This window comes from Cygnus olor, chromosome 3, assembly GCF_009769625.2.
Source record: "Cygnus olor isolate bCygOlo1 chromosome 3, bCygOlo1.pri.v2, whole genome shotgun sequence".
In the NCBI taxonomy this organism is placed as follows: domain Eukaryota; kingdom Metazoa; phylum Chordata; class Aves; order Anseriformes; family Anatidae; genus Cygnus; species Cygnus olor.
Window position 1 is genome coordinate 103,157,383 of NC_049171.1, and position 21,818 is coordinate 103,179,200.

A 21,818-nucleotide genomic window follows, 5' to 3' on the forward strand; every position below is an offset into this window, starting at 1 on the left:
CGAAGGTCGAGGGCTTGCTTGCCCTCACACAAGTGTGAGGGCTCCTTTCCTAGTCACCGTCTGCCCTCACGCAGCCCCACCCGTCACACCTGAAAACTTTGCGTGGTAGTTTTACTTGTATAGTTCCATCAGGGACCTACAGCACAGCGAATTTTAAAGCTTCTGCAAGAAATCTGTCTGCACAGACGCAGTCATAAACTACAAACATCTTACTGAAACTAGGGAACTCACAAAACACACAAGCATGTAGACTGAGCGTAGTTTTCATGTTCTTAATTGGTAACCAACTCCTATGACTAAGCACTACACCAGGTTGAGAAGAGCAGGGTATAGGCCATATTATTAAACAATTAAATCAATGCTGCCCATGCTGAGGAGGAAAATTGAGTTTAAGAAAAAAACAGTCCTTTTGAAACTGCCCCAGGACTTCGTCTGTAGACTGTACAGAGTATGAATGTATATATAAGGCAAAATTTAATAAACATATTTTTAAGGCAAATTATCATACGTCTTATCTATCATATGTTTACAACCTTTTTCAGGTCAGGCTGTTAAAACAGCCTTCCTTTTCCTTAACCCACAAAGGGCCTTAAGATACTACAGTGAAAGCTTTCCATAAAGCGCAGCAAAAGCACAACTAAAGTGGATAGATGCAGCAGGGTGTAGGCATAGCACCAAAAAAATTAGTTGCAAATAAAAAAAAGCGATCTTTACTATTTCAAAGGCAAAAACTACCCAGCATTAAACCTTGTACAGTTTTCCCAAGACATGTCTGTGTTGAGCCTTTATTTAGGTGATGGACAAGACCTTGCAGGCTTGGGTGAACAGTAATGTGTTAATGACACTAATACTCCTGTATTTCAGCTAAGCTTCCTTGTAGCAGGAGTTGTATGTTAATGCTCAGCTAAGAGTGGTGACACAGACTTCCACAGTTGACAGAAGACACTGATCCCTAGCAAGATTTTTACTGCTGTGCTTTGTAAACCTTGTCGTCAGGTCTCATCGTGCTGAAAGCAGGAGTTGCTGCCTGGAGCCTCCCCAATGCTTGAGTATTGACCAAGGCAAGGAATTACCACAGGAGGGGGAAGGGGTGTGTGTCTGTGTGGAAGTGTACAATGCAATCACATTTTGCAACATTGTTTAGAGCCCGAATTTCTGGGAAACAAAGAAATTAGAATCCCCCCCCAAACTAACACCTTTCACAGTTTTTACCTTGTGACAAACCTAGAAAACAAATGAAAAAGCTAACAGATTTCAACACCACCACCACTGACAGCTCCTGCCAGTCATCTTAAAAATTACCAGGTCAGAAGGTAAAATTCCACTCCCAACAGTAAGTATTACACTAGTTATTCCTGGTGCTGCATTCTGAAAATATTTAGCAGAAGCTATTGACATTCACTGTGTTGAAAGGGTAACAATCAACACTGTGTCATAAGGATTCCTGCTATATCTTTCACATCTTGGCCTTATTTGACTGCTGCAGGATCTCTGTATTCTGGATTTTTCATTTCTATTGTGGGTGCCATTTCCAAGTCACACAAACATGACTCTTTGGCAAAGCCGTACCCAGGGCCCTTTGACAGTCTGTAAATAAAAACAAAATTTTCAGTGTCCTTATTCCAGCAAATTTGCAATTCACACTCAGTATAATTGTGTCATTTCCACATCACATGATAGACACACACCAAGAACATCTGTGCACACTGCTAACAACCTGTCATTAAGTATTGCTGACTCACCTGCTTTGCACAGATGGCAGAAGATCTTTAAATTGGCTTCAGTCATGCTATTAGCTTTCCCAGAGTGTCATGGCAGGTGATTACTCTTAATGGTATGTGCCAAAATGCTACAAAAAGCACTTCCACACTCCCATTTTTCCCCAATTATTGCAGATGGCATTAAGATACTGGTTACAACACCTATTAATCAATCTGTTCATAGCCTTGTTAGCACTGTACAGGTAGTTTTACATCCCAGGGACAGACGACAGCTAGGTTGTCATTTTCTGACATACCCTAGGCAGGCCCTGATAGCAGGAAGAAAAGCACAACTAGCAGAAACCACGAGTGTGCTCTTCAGTTACTGAGGCACATTCTTGTGAAGTCTGAGTCCCCCTGCATTAACCACCTCATGCAATTAGAATTTGCAATGAGGAGGTGGGGGAAGCAGTAGTTTCTCCTCTCAGAACTTGGGAAGCCAATCCTTCTTCCTGTATTCAGGCTGTACTTGCATCTCACTTTCTGTGAAACTGTGCATTGGCTTGTATGATAGGTCCGCACTGGAATGAGTAACAGTAAGTACTTTCTTTACATTTCTCCTCATAGGATACACTACATCTTCAAAGTGATCATTTCTGCAGAAGTAGCCTAGTGTTTACTTGAAAGTAAAAGGGCACCAAGGTCAGGTGCATGTACTCCATGGCAGGATTTTTTTCAGGATTTTTTTTTTTTTTTAAAAAGGTTGTAACAGAAGGAAGTTGTTTTACCTTGAGTAAACTGAACCAGTTCTCACATTCTCCTTCACGAACTGACAAGATTACATTTAAGTTTTAAATGACAAATCAAAAAGTTATATACCCATACCTCATTTCAGGTCATGACAAGTGAAGCTTGCCCTGTTACATCCAAAGTCAACTTAAGGCTTCATTAGGATTTAAGTCTACAACAACCAACTTACATCATATTGAAGGTAGGTATTTAAAAGAGGTTTATTGGGGCCAATACTAAATTCAAACAGCTACAAGTTCATTTTCCATGTTTACCACACCAACCGTTGACAGATGAAGTCTCAGTGGAAAATTTTCATTTCACCGTGACTTCCTGAGATGCGACTACAGATTTTAATGTTTGGCATCTGATCTTCAGAGAAATGATATTTTCAAGAAACATTCCAGCAAATACATTTAAATCATTACTCAAAGTAAAAACAATTTGCAAGTTTTGAAACATAAAGCTGTTAGTATGAAATTAGCTTTTATTTTTTACCTCAAAATAAATGCACATTTATCATTTATTCAAAATGAAAACTGAAAAGGATATCGTAATCAAGTGGGAACCTTAACAGAACAAACATCAAACATCTTCAAGTTCTTTGCCATTTCCCATCTCTGGCTAAAAACCACAAGATTGAGTTTATTTATTTTTTTTTGTCAATTTTGTTTGCTCAATTAAAAGAAACACTTGATAGCCCCACAGTTAGAAGTGGTATAAAACAAAACCAGCTAATCATTCTCATCAGAATTCAGGTCCACATGTTGCCAAACATTTATATAAAACTTCCACTAACTGTCGTACTAAATAGGATTTAGTAACCGCTTCTGTAGTTTAGCTCTTGATATCTTGACAAAAGAAGTCAATGTTTAAGTATGTCAGAAGTCAACGCTATAGTGTAACTACAGTATAACTCTAACAGGGCTTCTAAATACTGTTCACCAGAGTGATGTCTTATAGTTGAATTTCAGTTTCAGCAGGTACTTCAGATTTACCTGAGCAACATCATACACAATGTATCTAGGAAGAATGTTAAGGAACAATTCAAGCTGTTGATATTAGTAACACAGAGAAACTCAAAACATAGTCAAACTCCACCTTTGAACTTAAGTTACCACATTGTAACATGCCTGTGTGATTAAGCAGTTCTAATAGCTTAAACTCAGAATCTTTAAGTTTTGCTTTTCTTTGAATCCAAAAGTGTTTTTATACAACAGTTAGAAACTGGCAACTAACAGCCACGTGCAGAATCAATAACGGTGCAGTAGGAAACCTCAGTGGCAGGCACGTGAACTGACTTAGGTACAGAGCTGTAGTTCTTGAACATTATTTCTGTCAGGCAGACACAACATACAATGGCTTTCCTCCTATTTAAAGAGTGGAAGAACATAGCCTAGATGAGATCTTCAGTTACATACCTGACATTCCTCAAGTTATGTGTAGCTCTACTACTACGGACTTTGTGCTGGAAGATAATCTCCTCTTCATTTCTCACAAAAAAAAAAAATCTCCACAGAGAAGAGCTCTACAGCGACTGGTAGAGCATTAGAATGTTTTGTGACCGCACTGTACCATTATATTTTTTCAGAAGACAGTTTCAAGTCCATCTTGCCTATTTTTTGGGATGCTTTAGGGCCAGAAACTTACCTCCGATCCCAACTTTAGATGAAAAGCATCCCCATTAAACACAGGGTAAAATGAAGTAAATGCACATGTTATCTTAATTACTTATTAACTGCATTTTCCTATCATCTGACCAATACAGATAAAGTACTGAAGAAAATTCAAGATAAAGTCAGTACTGCTGCGAGTTCCGTTGACAAGAGGGCTTATAAGAGAAAAACCTACCAAGGGAGAATTCAGTTTCTACATAGCCCAGAGTTTGTATAAATTAGTTATTTGTATCACTGACAGTGAGCAAGTAGTAGCCAGTCTTTTCACTGAGACTAGACATGACTTATTCTCATGACCTCTCGTGAATGTAGAACACACATTGATTTGGGGATACTTCTGACTAGGAAGAGGCTTAAAGGCTACATTCTCTGATAGGCATTTTGAGGTTTACCATAATATTTGTAAAGGATTTGGGAAACAGAAGAGAAGCTAGGTCATAAGAGACTACAAGTCACATAGCCTGCTCCCCCATCTCCTCCTAGCCAAGCTGACTTTTCCTGAGGAAGAAGCCACTGGAGTGATGTGAAACCACAGGCTGCATTCCACTTCTCTTGTCCTGGCATGTCTCCAGGCAAGGTACTACTTGGCAGCATTCCTAGGCCACTCCAGCACCTTCAGCTACTGAGTCCTGTTGGGGCAACAGCTATTTGCTATATGTACTGTTTCCTTTTTTGCAAGATGACAATTTAAGCATGGCATCTCTAAAATCAGCCTTGAAAAAAAAAGAGTCTGAGTACTCAAAAGCAGATCTAAAAGAAACAAAAAACTCCATGGCAAAAACTCCTGGCTGACACTAGCAAGATCCTGCTAAACTCAACAACACTCACACACAATGTGCAGCCAACATGACAGCAAAGGATACTCATTATATAGAAGACAGGTGTCATTAATTCCTGTTGAGATTCCATTCCCTAAGGGAACCTCTACACCATCAAGGTTGGTAGTAGCTGTGGGATCAGGTGCAGTTTTTCCCAAGCCTAGAAGGGGAAAAAAAATTAGTTAGAAATCTTGAAGGCAAACATACTTCATGCATAAAGAAAGTAGCTCAGCCAGCCAAATATTACTTCACATATATGGTCAAATGCTGACCAGGAACAGAAGTATTTTAAAAAGAACACAAAGGATATAGACTGTTTACTCAACTCAGCATCACTGCATTTATAGTAGTTGTACTCTGCTGTATTTACAGTGAAAGTTGCACACTTTTTGCTGTTAGCTTTGGTCATACAGATTAGATGATTAAAATGGATCAGACTACACTTACAGATTTCATATCCTAGCATGTATACGTGCACATTGTAACATTTTTCAGAAAACTTTAACAAGTCAATTCTTAGTCTTTTAACTCTTCGTTACAAACCTAATTTGACATAGTAACATGATTTAGCTTTTTCTCAGTGCATATTAAATTCAATTTTAGAAAACTAATTTTAAGCCTCTCAAAAACAAACAGTTTAAGAAAAGCCACTCATTACTGAATGTTACTGTTCTCTTTTCAATCACTGTACAGAAGATAGTCATGATTACCATTTCTTCTGTTTGAATTAGGCAGTCTTCTCTTTTTTTTTTTTCCAGTGGAATATACTGCTGCCACTTGGTGATAGAAATGTAATGAGAACAGCTGTTCCACCTGAACTTTTATTCTTAGCCTTTCCCTTCTCTCCAAGCTTCCAGAGCACTTAGAAAGCTGAACAATTATTCCTCTGATCTATCAAACCTCTCAGCTTTCTACTAACGTATATAGTATTATGATGAAAGTAGAAGTTGGAAAATACACGTTGCCTTTTCTCTTGTATTTGATCAAAGGAAAGTCTGCTCCTGAACTTCAGACAGCTCTTTAACTTCAGTTTTAGTGTGCTAATTCCCATCTCAAAACACTCACATTCTCAGATGTGATCATAAGGCAACATTATGCAAACTCTTAAAGCAAGTACAGCTACGAAATGCCTATAGTTCTTTTCACTAAGCAGAGAACCAAAAGGTGACTTTGCCATCAACAGATTACCAGTGACAACTGCTAACTGCTAATGCTTACCTTTCACACTGTGTTTTCCCTTGGGCAATTTTGTAATGTGAGAAGCATTCTTTAGCTCATACCTGGATAGCACAAAGAACACACAATGGCATTTTACATTCATTTTTAACTATCTTGGTGGAAGAAAAAAAAACAAACTTTTTCACGCTTCAGTGTATTGTGAGTTAAATTCTACTCTTCTGAAATTCAGAGGCCTTTCATCTTTGTCTCAGTGTCTAATTTTAACGATATTGGCATTTAAGAGAGGATTCTAGACTTGCAACATGTTCCCCCTTTCCCCTCCCAAAAGTTCTTATTTGAAGAAAAATCATCTTATTTTTAAAGAAATACAAAGTGCTCTTTTTTCACACTGAAGAGGCTTGCAATTTTAACATTAACTTCCATCATGGCACCTTAAGTATGTTTAGGAAATGCTTTTCATCTGCTACTTACATGTTTCCAAGCGCAACTTCTCCCAGGAGTATTAACCCTATGGGATCAGCTTGAGATGTGTGACAGTAGTTAGCACTCTTGGATACCATGTCTGCAAAATAGATGCCTTTCCCAAACATGTAGCCAGTCTGCAAGCAACAGAGGAGGGGGAATAAAAAATTGAGACATTAATAAAGGCAGCGTTGAATCCATCTGGCCGGGCTCTCAGGAGAGCACAGCTGCAACTCTAACTCTTGTAGACACTGTACAGCAACCTGCTCTGGACACCCAATGTTGTTCTTCATGCTCAGAGATAACATTGGGTAATTCCCACAGAAATTCTCTTATTTAGGTTCTGACAATCGCCATCTCTGGGAGGCAGCCAGAGAAGGTATCTGTTTAACATACCACAGGAGCTTCAGGGGGAGCTATTCGGAGACCCTGTGAGAGGATACCAGCAAAGTTGGTAGTGCGGGAACCGTGCCACAGCAGCTGGCGATTATGAAGCTGCTTAAAGGGCTTGTAGCGCTGACTCTCTCCTTCACGCTCAATCCTGAAGATCTTCAATTCAAAATGGGATGGGAGAAAAAGAAAAACCAAGTAAATAAACCATCACCTGCATGCAAGTAATCAGATCAAAAAATTACCCAATTTGGAACATACATCAATCAGCTACGAAAAATGATCTACATGGCTTTCAGTATTTGCAGCTTGCTATGTCACGTTAGCAAAAGTAGCAGCTTTGATCACACAGTACATGTTATTAATTATTTCTTCAGCCTACCTTCTACATTTTCCTGAGACCATAGTTTTCTGAAAAATCATTTAAGGAACTAAGGCTTAGTTTCCGAAGATGATTATTCTTTTACGAAGCAAATTAAAAGGAAATAGAAGCACCTCAGTAAGCTTAGATGTACTTTTGCCTAAACTTTTGCTATTCTACTAAATACCAACTGGTCTATCAAACTACGCCTTCAAGAAGGGAAACAAAATAAGGTACTCAAAGAGAAACCACAAACAAGTTGGTAGACTCGTATATGCCAATCTTCACAAACTACAAACCCAGTATTGCCACACTTACATCCACGACTTTGAGGTCATATGCATTGTGAGTAGCAGCATGAGTATTTTTCACATATTGTTTAATAATCTTGGCTTCCTCTGAATCTTTGTCAACAACCTGAAAAGAGGCAAATGAGAAGTTTCTTTAGAATATAAATTAGTAGGCTTCTTATCAGATGAGGACATCCACCCTATGCTTGCAACTCCCCAGCTTAAGCTACCTCTTCGTATTATCATTTATGTGATTTTTTTTTTCTAGATAGAGAAGATATACAGAGAGCCCTTAACTAGAGAGAATGGCTAACAGGTGAAGTGGGAAGGCAGCTCTGGAAGTCTACATGATTTCCAATAGCCCTGCTCAAAGGAGGGTCAGCTGTAGCAGGTTGCCAAGGACTGACTCCAGTTACACTTCGAGTATCTCCAAGGATGGAGCCTCAACAGCCTCTCTGGGCAACCTCTTCTGGTGTTTCACCACTTTTGCAGTAAAAAAAAAGTTTAAGTGGAATTTCCTGTATTTAAATTTGTTCCCATTGCCTCTCGTCCTGTCAGTGGATATCTCTGTCTTTTCTGCTCCCTTCCACAAACTGTATCACATCGATAAGATACCCACCAAACCTTCTTTCCTGCAGGTTAAAAAGCCCAAAGCTCTCTTAGTATCACCTTGTGCAACATACGCTCTAGTCCCTTAATGGTCCCTTAGCCATCTCAGTAGCCCTTATTGAACTCATGCCAATACATCTGTCCACTTAAAGTTTACTTGATCTGTTGCACTCCAAACCAACAAGATGTCAGGTTGCATTCCTGGTCGCTCATTTCCTTTACCTTAATATCAGTTCGGAGCTTTTCGTAGTTGATGTCAATTGGGTCTTTATCTCCATCTTCATTTCCACCTCTGAGAAGGCTGTAAGCAACCTCAATATCAAGCAAGTTGTCCAACATCTGCACTTTAGCCTGAATAATTTAAAGAGTTTTTTTTACTTGCGCCATTGTAATGTTCAGAATAACTCTGTAATACCCCAAACTATAAAAATGTATGTGAAGCACATGCCAGGCACTGGCACCTAACAAGACTGCCTTTCACATACATCTATGAAAATATATTTCAATATATGTATATTCACACACATATAAAAACAGATCATAATATATAACACACCTTCTGATACCTTATGTATAATCTGTGTATTTATACACACAAATATATGTGCATATAAACAAAAAAGATATTTTGAGAAAAACAACACAAGCTTAACCTCATGCTTTCATGAGGTTAAAACAAGTCTTCAAACCTCAAAAAGTTTCTGTGTTAGATGTTTGGCATTAGATTTGTTGCCTGCAAACAGCGTACTGTTTCTCATCATTACCTGAATGTATTCTAAGTTATTTAGGAGAGGTGGTTTCTTCATCCCAAAGTCGTGAGGAATCAGAGTATAGAAGCGGTTGGAGAGATCCAAGATCTGGGATTCAGAACCATTGTCAGAAACTGCCTAAACAAGAAAACAAGCATTAAAGAAAATTATCAAGCATGGCAGAATAAGGCTCCATGGCAACAGACACACACAAGATACTTGAGAACTAATAAATAGAAGCAGCAATACAAATCATGTTAATGTTGAACTCCCACAGGAGTAAAAGGGGGAATTGTACGTAATCGTTTTGCATGTCGTAAGTCACTGTACCTACCTAGAAATATACAGAACTTCTGGTATAAGAAAAATCTAATGGGGACTACGTTTTCTGGAAAGCAAAATAAAGCCTTCTAGATACAGAAGGTATGCATGCACACGCGCAGCTAGGTACTCTAGCAATTGAAATAACTTCTTGTATCTATGCTTTCCCAGGGAGTCCATGACAAAAAAGAAAAAGGGGGTACGCTGATACATTTTTGCAAGCTGTTCAGGAAGTACTATGCAGTGATTCTTAGAATGGTCCAGGTCACGATGTATAAATATTCTTCTCTGAGTCAACCAGACATTTATTCTCACAGTCAGACTCCTCTGGGGTGAAAACGCCAGCTCACTACTAGACCAAGACACCAGTTTCATTTGCTCAACGGTCATTTGTGTCAATAGCAAGTCTGTCCTAGTCTGAATTTTGTGCTAGAAAAGCTAGAAAGATACAGGTACTACCTAAACATTTACAGTAGTGAAGAGAACTAACTAGTTACCCATGGAAACTACATCTTCACCTAGAAACAGCTCAGATATTTTCCTAAATCACTAATAATTTCACTTTCAACAAAAAGGCTTTCCCCTCTCCTTTTTATTTTAAGATAAATGCCACCTCTTTCCATTGTCTTTTAAGTTATGGAATAGGAAAGAAACTACACAGGCTCATACACACCCATCAGCACTCACCCCACTCCAAGCTCAGAACAACTCTTGCTCTAACGTCTCTTTCACGCTTACCTGCTGAACCTCATTAAGGATGGAGTATGCACTCTGGATCTGTCGCTTGCTCAGTTTTCCCAGTGGCATCTTCTGCAGGTCAATCTGATGAAAATTTGAACAATTAAAACAGGATTTCACGACACTGAAACCATTGCAACACAGAGTCAAATGTGAAGTCAAAAGTGATGTCTTGGCTATTGATTTATTTCATATGTCGCTTTTGTATTGACTGATCTTGGGAGAGTTTCACATTTGCATTAAATTCTTGCATAATTAAGGACTGTCCGAATACAAAAGCAGGTAACAAAAGTTGACTCCAATGGAGTTGTTTACAAAGGTCATACACATACCCTCTGGACTCTTGACAGTACTCACTATACACCCTGCAGGTCAAACTAGCATTTACTTAATCTGATGGGTTTAAAATTCAGCTCAAAGACAGAAAATCCTATGAAACCACGTACTATCTGGATAAGCTTTACATTATTGACTCACTATAAAGCTAGGAAACCCAGCTGTATGAAAATCTTCTCTGCAAGCCGAACCTCAGAAGGCTCTTCTAAAACACAGAGACTAGTTTGAAAGCCTTATGGTGATTTTTAAGGAGATACTTTTACTTCTAGTTGCAGCTACGCATACATATAGCCAGGTACTAAGAAAAGCCAAGACGGACTGTAGAAAGAGAAGAAAGGCTTCAAAACTGATCATGTCTTGGGGACACATTTGAGATTAATACTGCCAGGTGCACTGAGGATAACAGCACAGATCACAAAGTATGGAAGAAAAAAGGGTATCATTAGAACAAGTGAGAAATAAAACAAAAAAAATAGAGTTTGGCCCAGTTCAAAAGAGGATCTGGACTTTGACAAGGCAATTCATTAACACTTGGTATTAACTAGCAACACTTCTCAAGTCTGACCTGCATGCTAAATTAGTGGCAGCATTGCCACAAAAAATCTGTTTTACCCCTTACAAAAAAAAAAAAGCCTCACAACACCAGCAAATTGGCTACCTGTGTTAATATTTTAAGAATATTCATCAAACAGTAGTCATGATGCATGTATCGCTGGGAAAAAAAAAAAAAAAAAAAAAGAATGATTACTGATACCAGGACCAGATGAGTTTCTCATAGGCTTGCAAAGTTAAAGATGCCGATACAGACATTCCCTACTGAAGAACAAAGAACACACCTGTTTTAAAAGCTGTGTGCATCATAACTAAGTTATTACTTCGAGTGCTTGGCAAATTCTGGTCAGACTCTTGCCCTTCTTTTAAGGCTGATCTAAGACTGACACTTATTTCTGGTAAGCATGATGCACCCTGGGTTGCAAAGAACTTGCTTCTGGCTGTGTAAGTGCAATGTAAATGGAGAAAGAAAGGTTAGAAGTGAAACACATGAATGTGTGTGGTCACCTCAAATTCCACCATTGCTTTCTTCATGCTCTCCACATCAAAGATCATCTTAATGAGGTCTTGGATTGGCTTAGCAAGTTTTGATTTAGTTCCGGCACCCACTGTGAGTTTCTTGACAGCTTCTTCATCCTGGGAAGAAGAAATAGTATCAGAAATAGCAAAGTCACAAAGGATAAAGGTGATAAACTGGCTGCCATGGTAACAAATGAAACTCAATTTAGTGTATGCATACTATTATTAGACTGAAATTCATAGGGAGTGTGGGACATTGCTCTGACATTCTGGAGCAAAGTGGCTTCAAAAATCCGCCTATTCAGTAACTTAGCAGACCTTATTTCATGAGGGAGAATTGTCAGAGGTAGAAACGTAGAATTAAGGAACTGAACTCTGTGTGCATCTCTGGTTTACCTCAAGGAAGAAGTCATTTACTTTTTCTGGAAGCTTTCTGCTACATAAAGACCTTGATATGAAAAAAAGACTGTTTACTTCATTGTTTTATGACAAAATACAGAGGTAATAATTAGTTTTGCTAAGTTCTTATAATAAAAACTGTCATAGATGAGTACAGGAATCATCAATTAGCCACAATACCATCTAGGTACTTTCATGGATAGAGCATTTCACCAATAAAGCATCTGCCAGATGCTTCAGTGTCACTGTACATTGCAGTGTAACAGACACTTTGTTGCTGCAATATTCAGATTTCCAGAAATAAAGCTAAGTACTGAGTGCTTCATACTGGAAGAAGTCATCCAGTAATGTGGCCATAGAAAAATGCAACGTCTAGAAAACACGTCCTCTGATGGCTTTATAGCTATTAACAGCATTCAACTATGTCATCTGAAAATAGTTTAAGTTATGGGTAAATATTTAAATAAAGACACAAACCCCAATGGGCAGGAGAAATAGAATTCGTATTTTGCTTAGCTGTCTAAATAGCCAAATCCTACTAACAACGAGTGATTTCTCTTAGTCTGCTCAATATCTGCACTAGGCAGTGTGCTACATAAGATTTGCTTCACCATTTGGGAGGATTTTGGATGCAGAAGACAGATGAGAAGTATCTATTTAAATAGAAGAAAATGGTGTTTTCAGACAAGGGAGTATGTGAAATGACTGCTCATTTAATTTCAAATGAACATCTGTAAAATTACATAGAGTAAACAAGAGTAATTGCTAAACGAACTTCAGTCTTGACAATGGAAAACAGACTAGTTTACCAACACATCTATTTTAATCTTTACACATGACTGCTCTCATTTGATCTACAGCTCTATTTCTCTAGTGGAAAGAATAGGCACTAGTTACTTTACTGCTTGGTCAGTTCACTTTGTTGGTAAGAATCTCAATATTTCCCTGACTGGACACTTTTTCATACAACGCTATGAATATATAGATATATTTTTTAAACATGCCCTTAACAGTACACACAGTAGCATATATTTGTCCCCCAAGTGGTCTCCCTACGCTTATATTAATAACCCGTGCAACAAAAACATCTGCGCTTCATTCCTCAAATTTGTTAAAGTGTAAATGATCCAACAGGGAGCACAGAAGAGAACGTTACAGGATAGCAGCTGAGCAATGCTCCAGCTGGCACAGGGACATTTCAGAGTTACCTGTCCATAATCTATTTCCAGTGGGTAGAATTTTTTGGGATATTTAGTGAAGTTCTTTGAATGCCAAGAATTTCCGGTTTTCTCTTCATACAAGTTAAGGAAGTGTTCAACAGCATCTTCTTTTGATGGCATCTGCTCCAGCTTGTTACTCCCAATTACAGTGCCCACACGACCCCAGGATCTAAACACCCAGTACCTAGAGAAGTGAAACATGAGAAAAGACCAGATGTAAGATCTCTGTCTCTAGATCTCAGTCCAACTTAAACTGATTCTGCAACAACCATGCAACTGTGAATTGGCCATTTCCGTACCATTAATTTAAGGGGAGACATTCTGCAGGAGAGCAACAGAAGAGCAACAAAAAGTGGTGTAATAAACACCCACTGTGTTTATTACATACCAGACATACATCCCTGAAGACAAATGCATGCACAGGAGAAGGAAAAAAAGGCTATCACCACTTCAGTCAATGCTTCGTAAATACACATCTTCAGACTTCTGGGGTATATTTGAAAAAACAAACACCATGCACTTTTAAGCCTATGACTTGAACTCCTAGAATTCAGATTCCAATTTCTCCAAGAAGCAATTCAAGTATTTGTTTCCATTACTGACACCAACTTGTGTAAGCTTATGTACTATTTACAGGGATACAATCAAGCAAACAATCCAATTTGTCAGGTACAAAATGCAGGTGCTGAGACCCCTCCATGTACCAAATCACAGACCCAAGTAAAAACTCCAAATACAGGAGCCAGCAAGAAAAGCTTACAATGACTGAGGTAGAGTACAAATCCAGAGACGAACCAGGGTTGTTGCTGACAGCTACTAGCTCCTCTAGATTTCTGTGCATCCCTTGCATGTTTGTGGGCACAATTCCATTTTAAAGAACCCTCTTCACTTCTTTACCTGCTGTCAGAAATACAACCACTGGACAGCTCTTCCACATGCCTGATGAGACTGGATAGCTAAATGCATTATCGTCCCCTGACCATTTCAATGCATTTTGCTAAGCCTCAGTACAATCAATTCAGAAATACACTGTGATGGAAAAGGCAGAATCTGGTTTTGTTTCCCAGAATTACAACTCTGCAATTGGAAGACAAAACTAAGTTCGAGAATATGCATGCAGACTTCATGCGTAGCATCTTAGATGTTAAAACAGAGGAACCTTCTCCTTCTGTATTTTCAAGGGCAGCCATCAGTCACAGAGCAGCACGGCCCTCCTGTTAGTCAGTTAACCTAGACCTGAGAAGATTCCTATTGTATGTGCCTCACTTATCCCACGATGCAAGAATGAATGCTTCCAGATACAACTCAGCAACCTTTATTACTTCCCAATTCAGGTTTTGTCAACACCACAAAGAAATGTCTCCATACAGGGCAGAGACCTCCCCTGGATGTTTGCGTATTCTCAAAAAAACGTTTTACCCATTCCGTGTTTTTGTAGAAACAAAAAAATCCAGTACTTACTGGAAAAAAGTAAACAAAGACATTTATGGGGAAAGCTAAACTCACCTGCTCTCTCTGTCATCCTCTAGGAGCTGCAGTTTGTAATAGGAATTTGTTCCTTTCACAATATCCACTAGACCAAGAGTTGCACTGAAAATCTTTCCACCTTTTTCAAACACATGAGCAGAATCCTCCAAACCTACATAGATGAAAATCAGAAACAGAAGTGGTTACCATTTTAGGTTGTCTTGCTACATTCACGTTCACACAGACATTTTATAAAGTTGTGTGAATTTTAACAAAACTATTGGAAAAAAAACATTGATAACATGCTAATTCAAAACTAATTGAAGCATATTTTCTTTTCAACAGATAGTGAGCACACACCTTCAGACATATTGGAATGAACCTCAACCCTAACTTAAGAAAAAAGAATTGTATGTTTGGGAAAGGACCATCTAAAAATCTAGTATTTAGCACTGCATGGCTGGCTAGAGGAATTCTCAAGAGATATAGTTTTGCAGGTGCCAACTAGAAAATAGACTGAAAAAATGAAGGCTCGTCTTGGTTGCAGTATGACTTCTCAGGATGACATCTGTACACTGTAGGTTTGGAGAGCAGTAGAATTTGCCCCCCAGTCAGAATCTTGAGGCAGATGCTCATGCCAGACCCATGGCCTCTACTGGCTAAGCTTTTATTTACTCCTCTGACAGATGCTCACGAAGCTGAACAAGGTGTATACTTCAGTTTAAGTGGTCCTTCAGACAGCTGCACAAGAAAATCTTGGAAAACCCATCTTTAGATGTCAATTAATAGCCTTCCTCCGAGAGCAAGAAAAGCTGGTTTAAAAATTCAGGTTCCTTTTGTGGAACCCTTATTTTTTATATTAACCCTTAACTTTTATGTTAAGGGCTCCAAACCCTCATCCTTTCACACAAAAATCTATTTTGTAAACAATCACGCATCCTGCGGACTGTGGCACAGGTTCAACCATTGCAATCACTCACCAGAATCAGGATCTACTGCTGCTCCACCTTTAACTGTTAGCTTCATTTTCTTTTCAGACTTGCTAGGTCCTGCAGGAATAAGGAGTTATTTTTTCCTTACCCAGGCAACATGGTTTAACTTGAAACAAGATACAAATTCTCAATTTGCCTAATTACCACCTTAATAAGACTTTAAATCAGGTTCCCAGTATAAGAACACCAACATGTCAATGTTCTTTTTAGCTGCCTTTTGCAGCCAATTCACAGCCATCCACTCCCACCTCCCACCCAATGAAATGAAAAACAAGGTCTCCCCACATAACATCCATTTTCCTTCCTCCTGGCCCCAAAAGTCGGGCTGTACCATTTTTTCACCTAGACAGTAGATAAAAGTCACATTCATGGTTGTGTTTAAATAGGATTTAAAAACCTCATAAGGAACATGTGGGACATTCAGCCCCCCAGAGATCCTGCTGCTGTGAAATAGTTTGGTAATAACACACCCAGTTGAGCAATAGAAATCAAAAGCTTGGGGAATATGGAAAAGAATGGGTTCTGAAGATAGGTTCTGAGCAGATCTAATGGCTTTCTTCACTTTCCAGCATGAATAATGCAAACTTGCTCGGCAGTCCTAAGGAATGCCATTGGTGTTGCATTTTTTTCCTTCCTTCATTAAAAAAATACATTCTATACTCACTACAACAGAGACCATTGCTTTGGTCTCCAGCATTTTCTCACGTGTGAGCACCCCTGGAGGGGGTGGTCACAGTAGTGTCTGTCACATTTTAGTGCCCCAACACCTCTTTGGAGCTACAACAGTGACCCAGACTGGCAGAGAAACAGAGTGTTTTAGGGAAGAGTTCAGACTAACATCAGGAAGCCTGTGCACATATAGGATGAAAGATCTCTGAAGCCAGACTGACCTAGGACAAATGACAGCCAGTTCAGAAGACAGCTTCCTGTTTACTTAAAGCTAGTCTTGCCCTGAGGTTTGATTATTTAAATTTATTATGAGAAAAAAAGTCAGAGAACTCTAGCAAAACAAGAGGCTGGACTATACCCAGGTTTCCTTTGTGCACACACACAGCATTAAACAGGCCCCTGGAGAAACAACTACATTGTTCATCACCTTGTTCTTCTTTGACCTTCCCAGCACTCTTTGTATGCTGGGGCTTGCTGCATTTCCCATCCACGGCCACCTCGTGGTGCTCCATTTTTATCTCTGCACCCCAAGGTGAAATTGCATGGATAGAAAGAAGCTCCTGAAAGCTCTTGCTGGAGGATTTCACATCCTGAAGAAACTCCTCTGAGACCACGCGGACTTTGGCCTCCTTCACTTCTTCCATCTTCTTGCTCATTTTCTCCAAATCCTCTGCATTAGCAGGGTGGGGAAGGGAGAGAAAAAAAAATAAATCAGTGAGGTTTCAGACTTTAGCCCCTACCTCTGGCCATGATTCAGGACTCCAAAGCTTAGAGGAAATACATTTCCACAACGTTCAAAACTGTAGCCTGCGCTAGAGCAGGAACACTTGTGTTTTACCTGGCTAGTCCAGCTCTCCCCTTCCTAGAGCTGGGCTGGGGCTGCCCTCTTGGGCATCCTACCAGGTGGGAGCAGATCTCCTACCTCAGCACCCAGTTTGGAGGTCAACACCAACAGAGAAAACACTGCCCTCAAACGCCCACAGTCAACTCCACAGCTTCTCCAAGGCAAGGGTGGCTTCTTCAAGGTCATAGTCCCCAGCACCTTTCAGTCCACCAACACTGGCTTGCACACCACCACGGTCTGCACAGGGATCTGAGCTTCAGCTGCTGCAAACCCAACACAGCCTTATGGCACAACCCACAAGGTTAACGTACTAGGTGAGTAAAACTTAAGAAGCACATAATGTCTTTACTTTTCCAAACACACTAAGGCAGTGTGCAGACACAAACACTCCTCCTAGTCCAAACACTAATGCACAGAGAGCTCTGAGGATGTGCACCCTCTCTAATCTGCTCAGCTCTGTGAGGAGCACTACCAGAAAGCACTGCATGGCTGCTCACTCTGTGTGCTGATGCACAGGGTGGCCTTGTTAGCTGTCGTCGTCATCTTTCCTCCCAACTCCTCCACAATGTTCTTCACTTCCTCCTTGTTCTTGGACAGCTTTCCAAGAGCCAGGATCTTCATGTTGGCCAGTGGTTTGTCTAGGGGTTTGGAAACAACACAGCACGTTAGTGACAAGCACAAAGCCCCCCCGACAAATAACAAACAGTAACGGACAGCATCCCACACACTCAGAATGATCAGCCCAGCTAGCAGGGAGACAAGGGTCCAAACAGGTCTGACCTGTGCTGAGGCAAGTGGGAGAAAGCTTCTGTTCCCCTAGGAGAGGCAACAAAACCCAGCTCACCCAACGAACAGAAGGGACAGAGGGCAGGAAAGATGGATATGTAGGCACATTATTTGCCTGGATTTTTTTTTCCTTTAAACAAAAATAAAAATTAAAATCAGTCTGCTTCAACACTGTGCTACTAGAGACTGTTCAGCTTCCCTCTTCATTTGATGCCTGGACAGCATGAAAGCTCCCGCCTCTACAGAAGGAAATCCGTTTTTGAAGAGCTGGAGAACGTTTGTCTCTCAAACAACAGTGTTCCCATGTTACAATACATTTGAGTTTTGATCTTGTAGACAGTACAAAGTTGTAAGTTGGCTAAATCACACAAACCCCATAACAAGACAGAAGCAAACTGGTAACCAGCTGCTGCTCCATCACATCGTAGTGTGAACATTGATGCAGTGAGCTTCGCAATGTGGGTGGATCCAGGACAAAGGAAATGTCTCAAAGCATATCTCCACTTCTAAAAGTAAGTGCTATTAACTCTGGTTGACCAACAGAGGTGTTTGTTCACCCCCTACCGCCCAGACACAAGTGAGTTAAGCTGCTAGCAAACAAAGCAACCTGGGCTTAATTCTACTTGACAGATTGAATTTACTTTCGTGGAACACTGGGGTTCGAATCAACTTGCCAATCTGAACCAAGACATGAGCTACTTTGCCTTCATTGTTGAAATACCACAATTGGGCTAGAATTAGCTGGACAGAATTATTCCCACCCTTTTCACCAAGTAACAAACCCCCCACTCCCAAAACTATAGCCAGGACTAAAAAGACTAAACAAGCAAGAAGTCATCACACTTCTTAATGAACTAGCCAAATCACTAAAGGGTGTAACTTGTTCCAGTGTCCCAAGTGGAATTGCATCGTTCGCCAATCTGCAGGTTGGAGACAGCTTATCTTTTGTGCGCAATGCTAGTCAGTGGTTGTTCAGACCAAATCCAAACAGAGGATTTCAAACAACCTCTTGACCTTGAAAAGGTAACACTGGACATGGAATATGGACTATGGCACTACTAAGGACCCTGGATGTTCCCCAAGAAGTCAAGCAAGAAGGCATTTCACAGCAGATGTCACTTGGGACACAGGCCTTTACATTTCTAATTCATCACAAGCATACCAAAACATACCCAAGAAGATTTGTCAGAAAACAACCAGGATCCCAAGCGCATGTCCCCAGGCAACCCACCATAACAGGGTCTACCACTGCTAGGAAGATGAAGCACATGAGACTCTGCTATGCTGTTTCTCACTACAAAATCTCAGTCACTCAGCAGCAGAACAGCAAACAGCATGCCTGTTCAGGGTTTTGATAGGAATGGCATTACACAACATCCTGAGCTCCACTCACCTTGGGGTGCAGAAACGGTCTCTGTTAAAGGAGCAGATGCATGTGGAGGAAGTGCAGAGTTCACAGTTGCAGCCTCTGGAGGGAATATCCTATCCTGTTTCTTACACTTAAATTTCTTGAGATAAGGAATTTCACGAAACTCCTGTGGGATGGAAGCATAGACAGACTTTAAAAACAACAAATAATATTAGAAAATGTAAAGGCTAAGTTGAGCACTGGTCAGATTTTGTCATTTACTGCAGATCTCAGAGAGGATTTGAGATACTCATATTCAGACAGGCAAAAACCCGGTTTACTGACAGGGAAACCAAAGCTAGAAGAGAGTAAATGACTAGTTTCAAATCAAATCAGCAACATCTCTTTTAATTTAGTGTTACTGGGAAAAAAAAAGATGACTGTTGTATATTAGTTGTCTAGCCCTGTAGGGACGTAGCTGTGACAGGACCTCCCCACTGTCACAGTGGCTCAGCACTGCAGTGCACTCTTCTCCCTAGCATCCAACACTGACTGCTGTCTATTCAAACTCCTTACAAGAGGAAACATCAATTAAGAAGCATACTTCAGATCATCAATTTTGCAATTAATACCCACCTTCGGGATTACCCAGTCTTTCCTGTTGGGAGTCTGTGTTTTAGCAACGCACTTAGTCCAGGCAGTGATGTCCCCTGAACAGTAATATGCATCGCTCTTGAACACAAACTGCCCTTTACACTCCTCGCAGGGAAGCAGAGCTCCAAATGCCATCCCATCTGCCACTCGGTCCAAGATCTAAAGCCACAAAGAATATAAAACATGTCATGGCAGGAGTAAACTGGAAGCCCACATATTGCATTACACTGGGCTGGACAAGAAAATTATTGTAAAGTTGTTGGCACACAGACAGACTTTTCCAGTGCTTCATGTCACATGTACATTGCACATAAGCCAAGATTCTTTGCAAAATTATTTGATTTACAGTGCCTTAAAAAACATGGCATAAAGTTTTCCCAGTCACACCATACCTGTTCACTCGCATTCATGACTCACAGTATCTCCTATTTGGAGTCAGCATTCACGAGAGCATATCTACCACACAGCCCCTGACTGGACTGCAGTACAGGAATGGGAAAGAAGGAGATGAGTTACTGCATCTGAGCACAAGAACGTAGGTGGGAATGTAGGCTCAGACAAATCCCAGTTTTCCTGCCTTGAGATTTTCTTGACCATTTTGAATCTAGATAGTTCCCATCCAATCTACATCCCATCCATGTGGATGCAGGTCCACTTCTTTCTTGTGCTGGGGGCCACAGACATGGTTGCAGCACTCCAGGTGGGGCCCCACAAGGTCAGAGTAGAGGGGGACAATCACCTCCCTCACCCTGCTGGTCACGCCTCTTTTGATGCGGCCTGGGACACAGCTGGCCTTGCAAGGCCAGAGACAAAAACAGGGACCAGTTGGGACACAGCAGAAAAATGGCACATCACTGAGACCAAAGCATTTAATCCAGCATCAGACACCACCATGCAGTGCCTTCACAAGCCAGTGTAATAGTAGTATCGTCAGAGTCCTGGGACAAAAGGACTGGGGTTTGCACTTTTTTTTTCTTGTTAGGAACATGCTGCATGCTTGTGGACTGTGCAGCAATATCAGTGTGGGTTGGCTTCACTGAAGACCCAGCACACATCTAAATTTAGTACTTACGGCATTCTCCCCTGAAGGCACTTCCTGCTTGTTGGCAATCAGCAGCTCTTTCAGATCATTAGTGGAGCAGACCTTCCTCAGCTCATCCTTGATGCCCCAGATCAGCTCTGTCTGTTCCTGTTAACAAAAACCAGCAGCTCAGCTACTTGCAGTCAGTCACTAAGAACACACCTGAAACTGCAGTGTGTGGATGAGGTTTTAGCAAGCCCATGGGATCTTAAGGACAGCCTGGGAGACAGAGAGCAACAAGAAGCTCTGCCAAAAGGGAGAGTCACACGTTTTACCCAAACAGCTAGAACAGATTTTTAAAGCCACTCTGCACTGCAGCTCTGCTTTGTCTGGGCACCAGGTACAGTCCCTCTCCAGATGCCACAGCTCTTCAGTTAGTGCCTGACACTACACTCTTCTAACAAGGCAGTCTGTAGGATCTGATCAGCTAAAACTCACCTTCAGCTGTTTTTCCTGCTTTGATTCCTTCTCTTTCTCTTTTTTCTGCTTCTTTTTCACAGTCACATTTCCATCTACTTCTTCTCCTTTTCTCTTCCTAATAGAGAAAAAAAACCACAAACACCACACACACAAAGGTATTTTAATTTATGTTATGTTAATTTAAGTTATTTAATATTTATGTTACCAGAACTCAGTTTATTGACTACTGATATCTGCAGGGACTTGAATGTCCTGAGTTATGTCCTGAGTTTTAGCAGGCAAGACCACTTTTCAAATTCTTCAATTCTAGACTGCAAACGTGTACTTGGTTCTGCAACAACAGCCACCTCAATCAGGTCATGCACACTTCGAGCTTTTCCACAAGATAACTGTGACCTGGCAGAAGAGCACAGAAAATACTACAACGCTGAGAGCTTCAGGCATACTCA

The 21,818-nt window shown here is 40.5% G+C and overlaps 1 protein-coding gene across 1 annotated transcript in view; it reads right to left on the reverse strand.

Annotated features, from left to right (window-relative positions):
* Nucleotides 1-2,685: 2,685 nt before the first annotated feature.
* PARP1 (poly(ADP-ribose) polymerase 1) overlaps nucleotides 2,686-21,818 on the reverse strand; it is a 29,273-nt gene continuing 10,140 nt past the window's right edge. The window contains exons 5-23 of the mRNA XM_040551240.1: nucleotides 21,388-21,484; nucleotides 20,941-21,057; nucleotides 19,851-20,027; nucleotides 19,260-19,401; nucleotides 17,578-17,718; nucleotides 16,664-16,906; nucleotides 15,556-15,624; nucleotides 14,615-14,747; nucleotides 13,097-13,292; nucleotides 11,478-11,606; nucleotides 10,083-10,166; nucleotides 9,039-9,161; nucleotides 8,497-8,625; nucleotides 7,694-7,792; nucleotides 7,021-7,173; nucleotides 6,634-6,761; nucleotides 6,202-6,263; nucleotides 5,029-5,143; nucleotides 2,686-3,512 (exon numbers count right to left, since the gene is read on the reverse strand). Coding sequence (XP_040407174.1) covers nucleotides 3,431-3,512; nucleotides 5,029-5,143; nucleotides 6,202-6,263; nucleotides 6,634-6,761; nucleotides 7,021-7,173; nucleotides 7,694-7,792; nucleotides 8,497-8,625; nucleotides 9,039-9,161; nucleotides 10,083-10,166; nucleotides 11,478-11,606; nucleotides 13,097-13,292; nucleotides 14,615-14,747; nucleotides 15,556-15,624; nucleotides 16,664-16,906; nucleotides 17,578-17,718; nucleotides 19,260-19,401; nucleotides 19,851-20,027; nucleotides 20,941-21,057; nucleotides 21,388-21,484 — 2,419 coding nt within the window. The 3' untranslated portion in view covers nucleotides 2,686-3,430. The remainder of the gene's footprint in view (nucleotides 3,513-5,028; nucleotides 5,144-6,201; nucleotides 6,264-6,633; nucleotides 6,762-7,020; nucleotides 7,174-7,693; nucleotides 7,793-8,496; nucleotides 8,626-9,038; nucleotides 9,162-10,082; nucleotides 10,167-11,477; nucleotides 11,607-13,096; nucleotides 13,293-14,614; nucleotides 14,748-15,555; nucleotides 15,625-16,663; nucleotides 16,907-17,577; nucleotides 17,719-19,259; nucleotides 19,402-19,850; nucleotides 20,028-20,940; nucleotides 21,058-21,387; nucleotides 21,485-21,818) is intronic.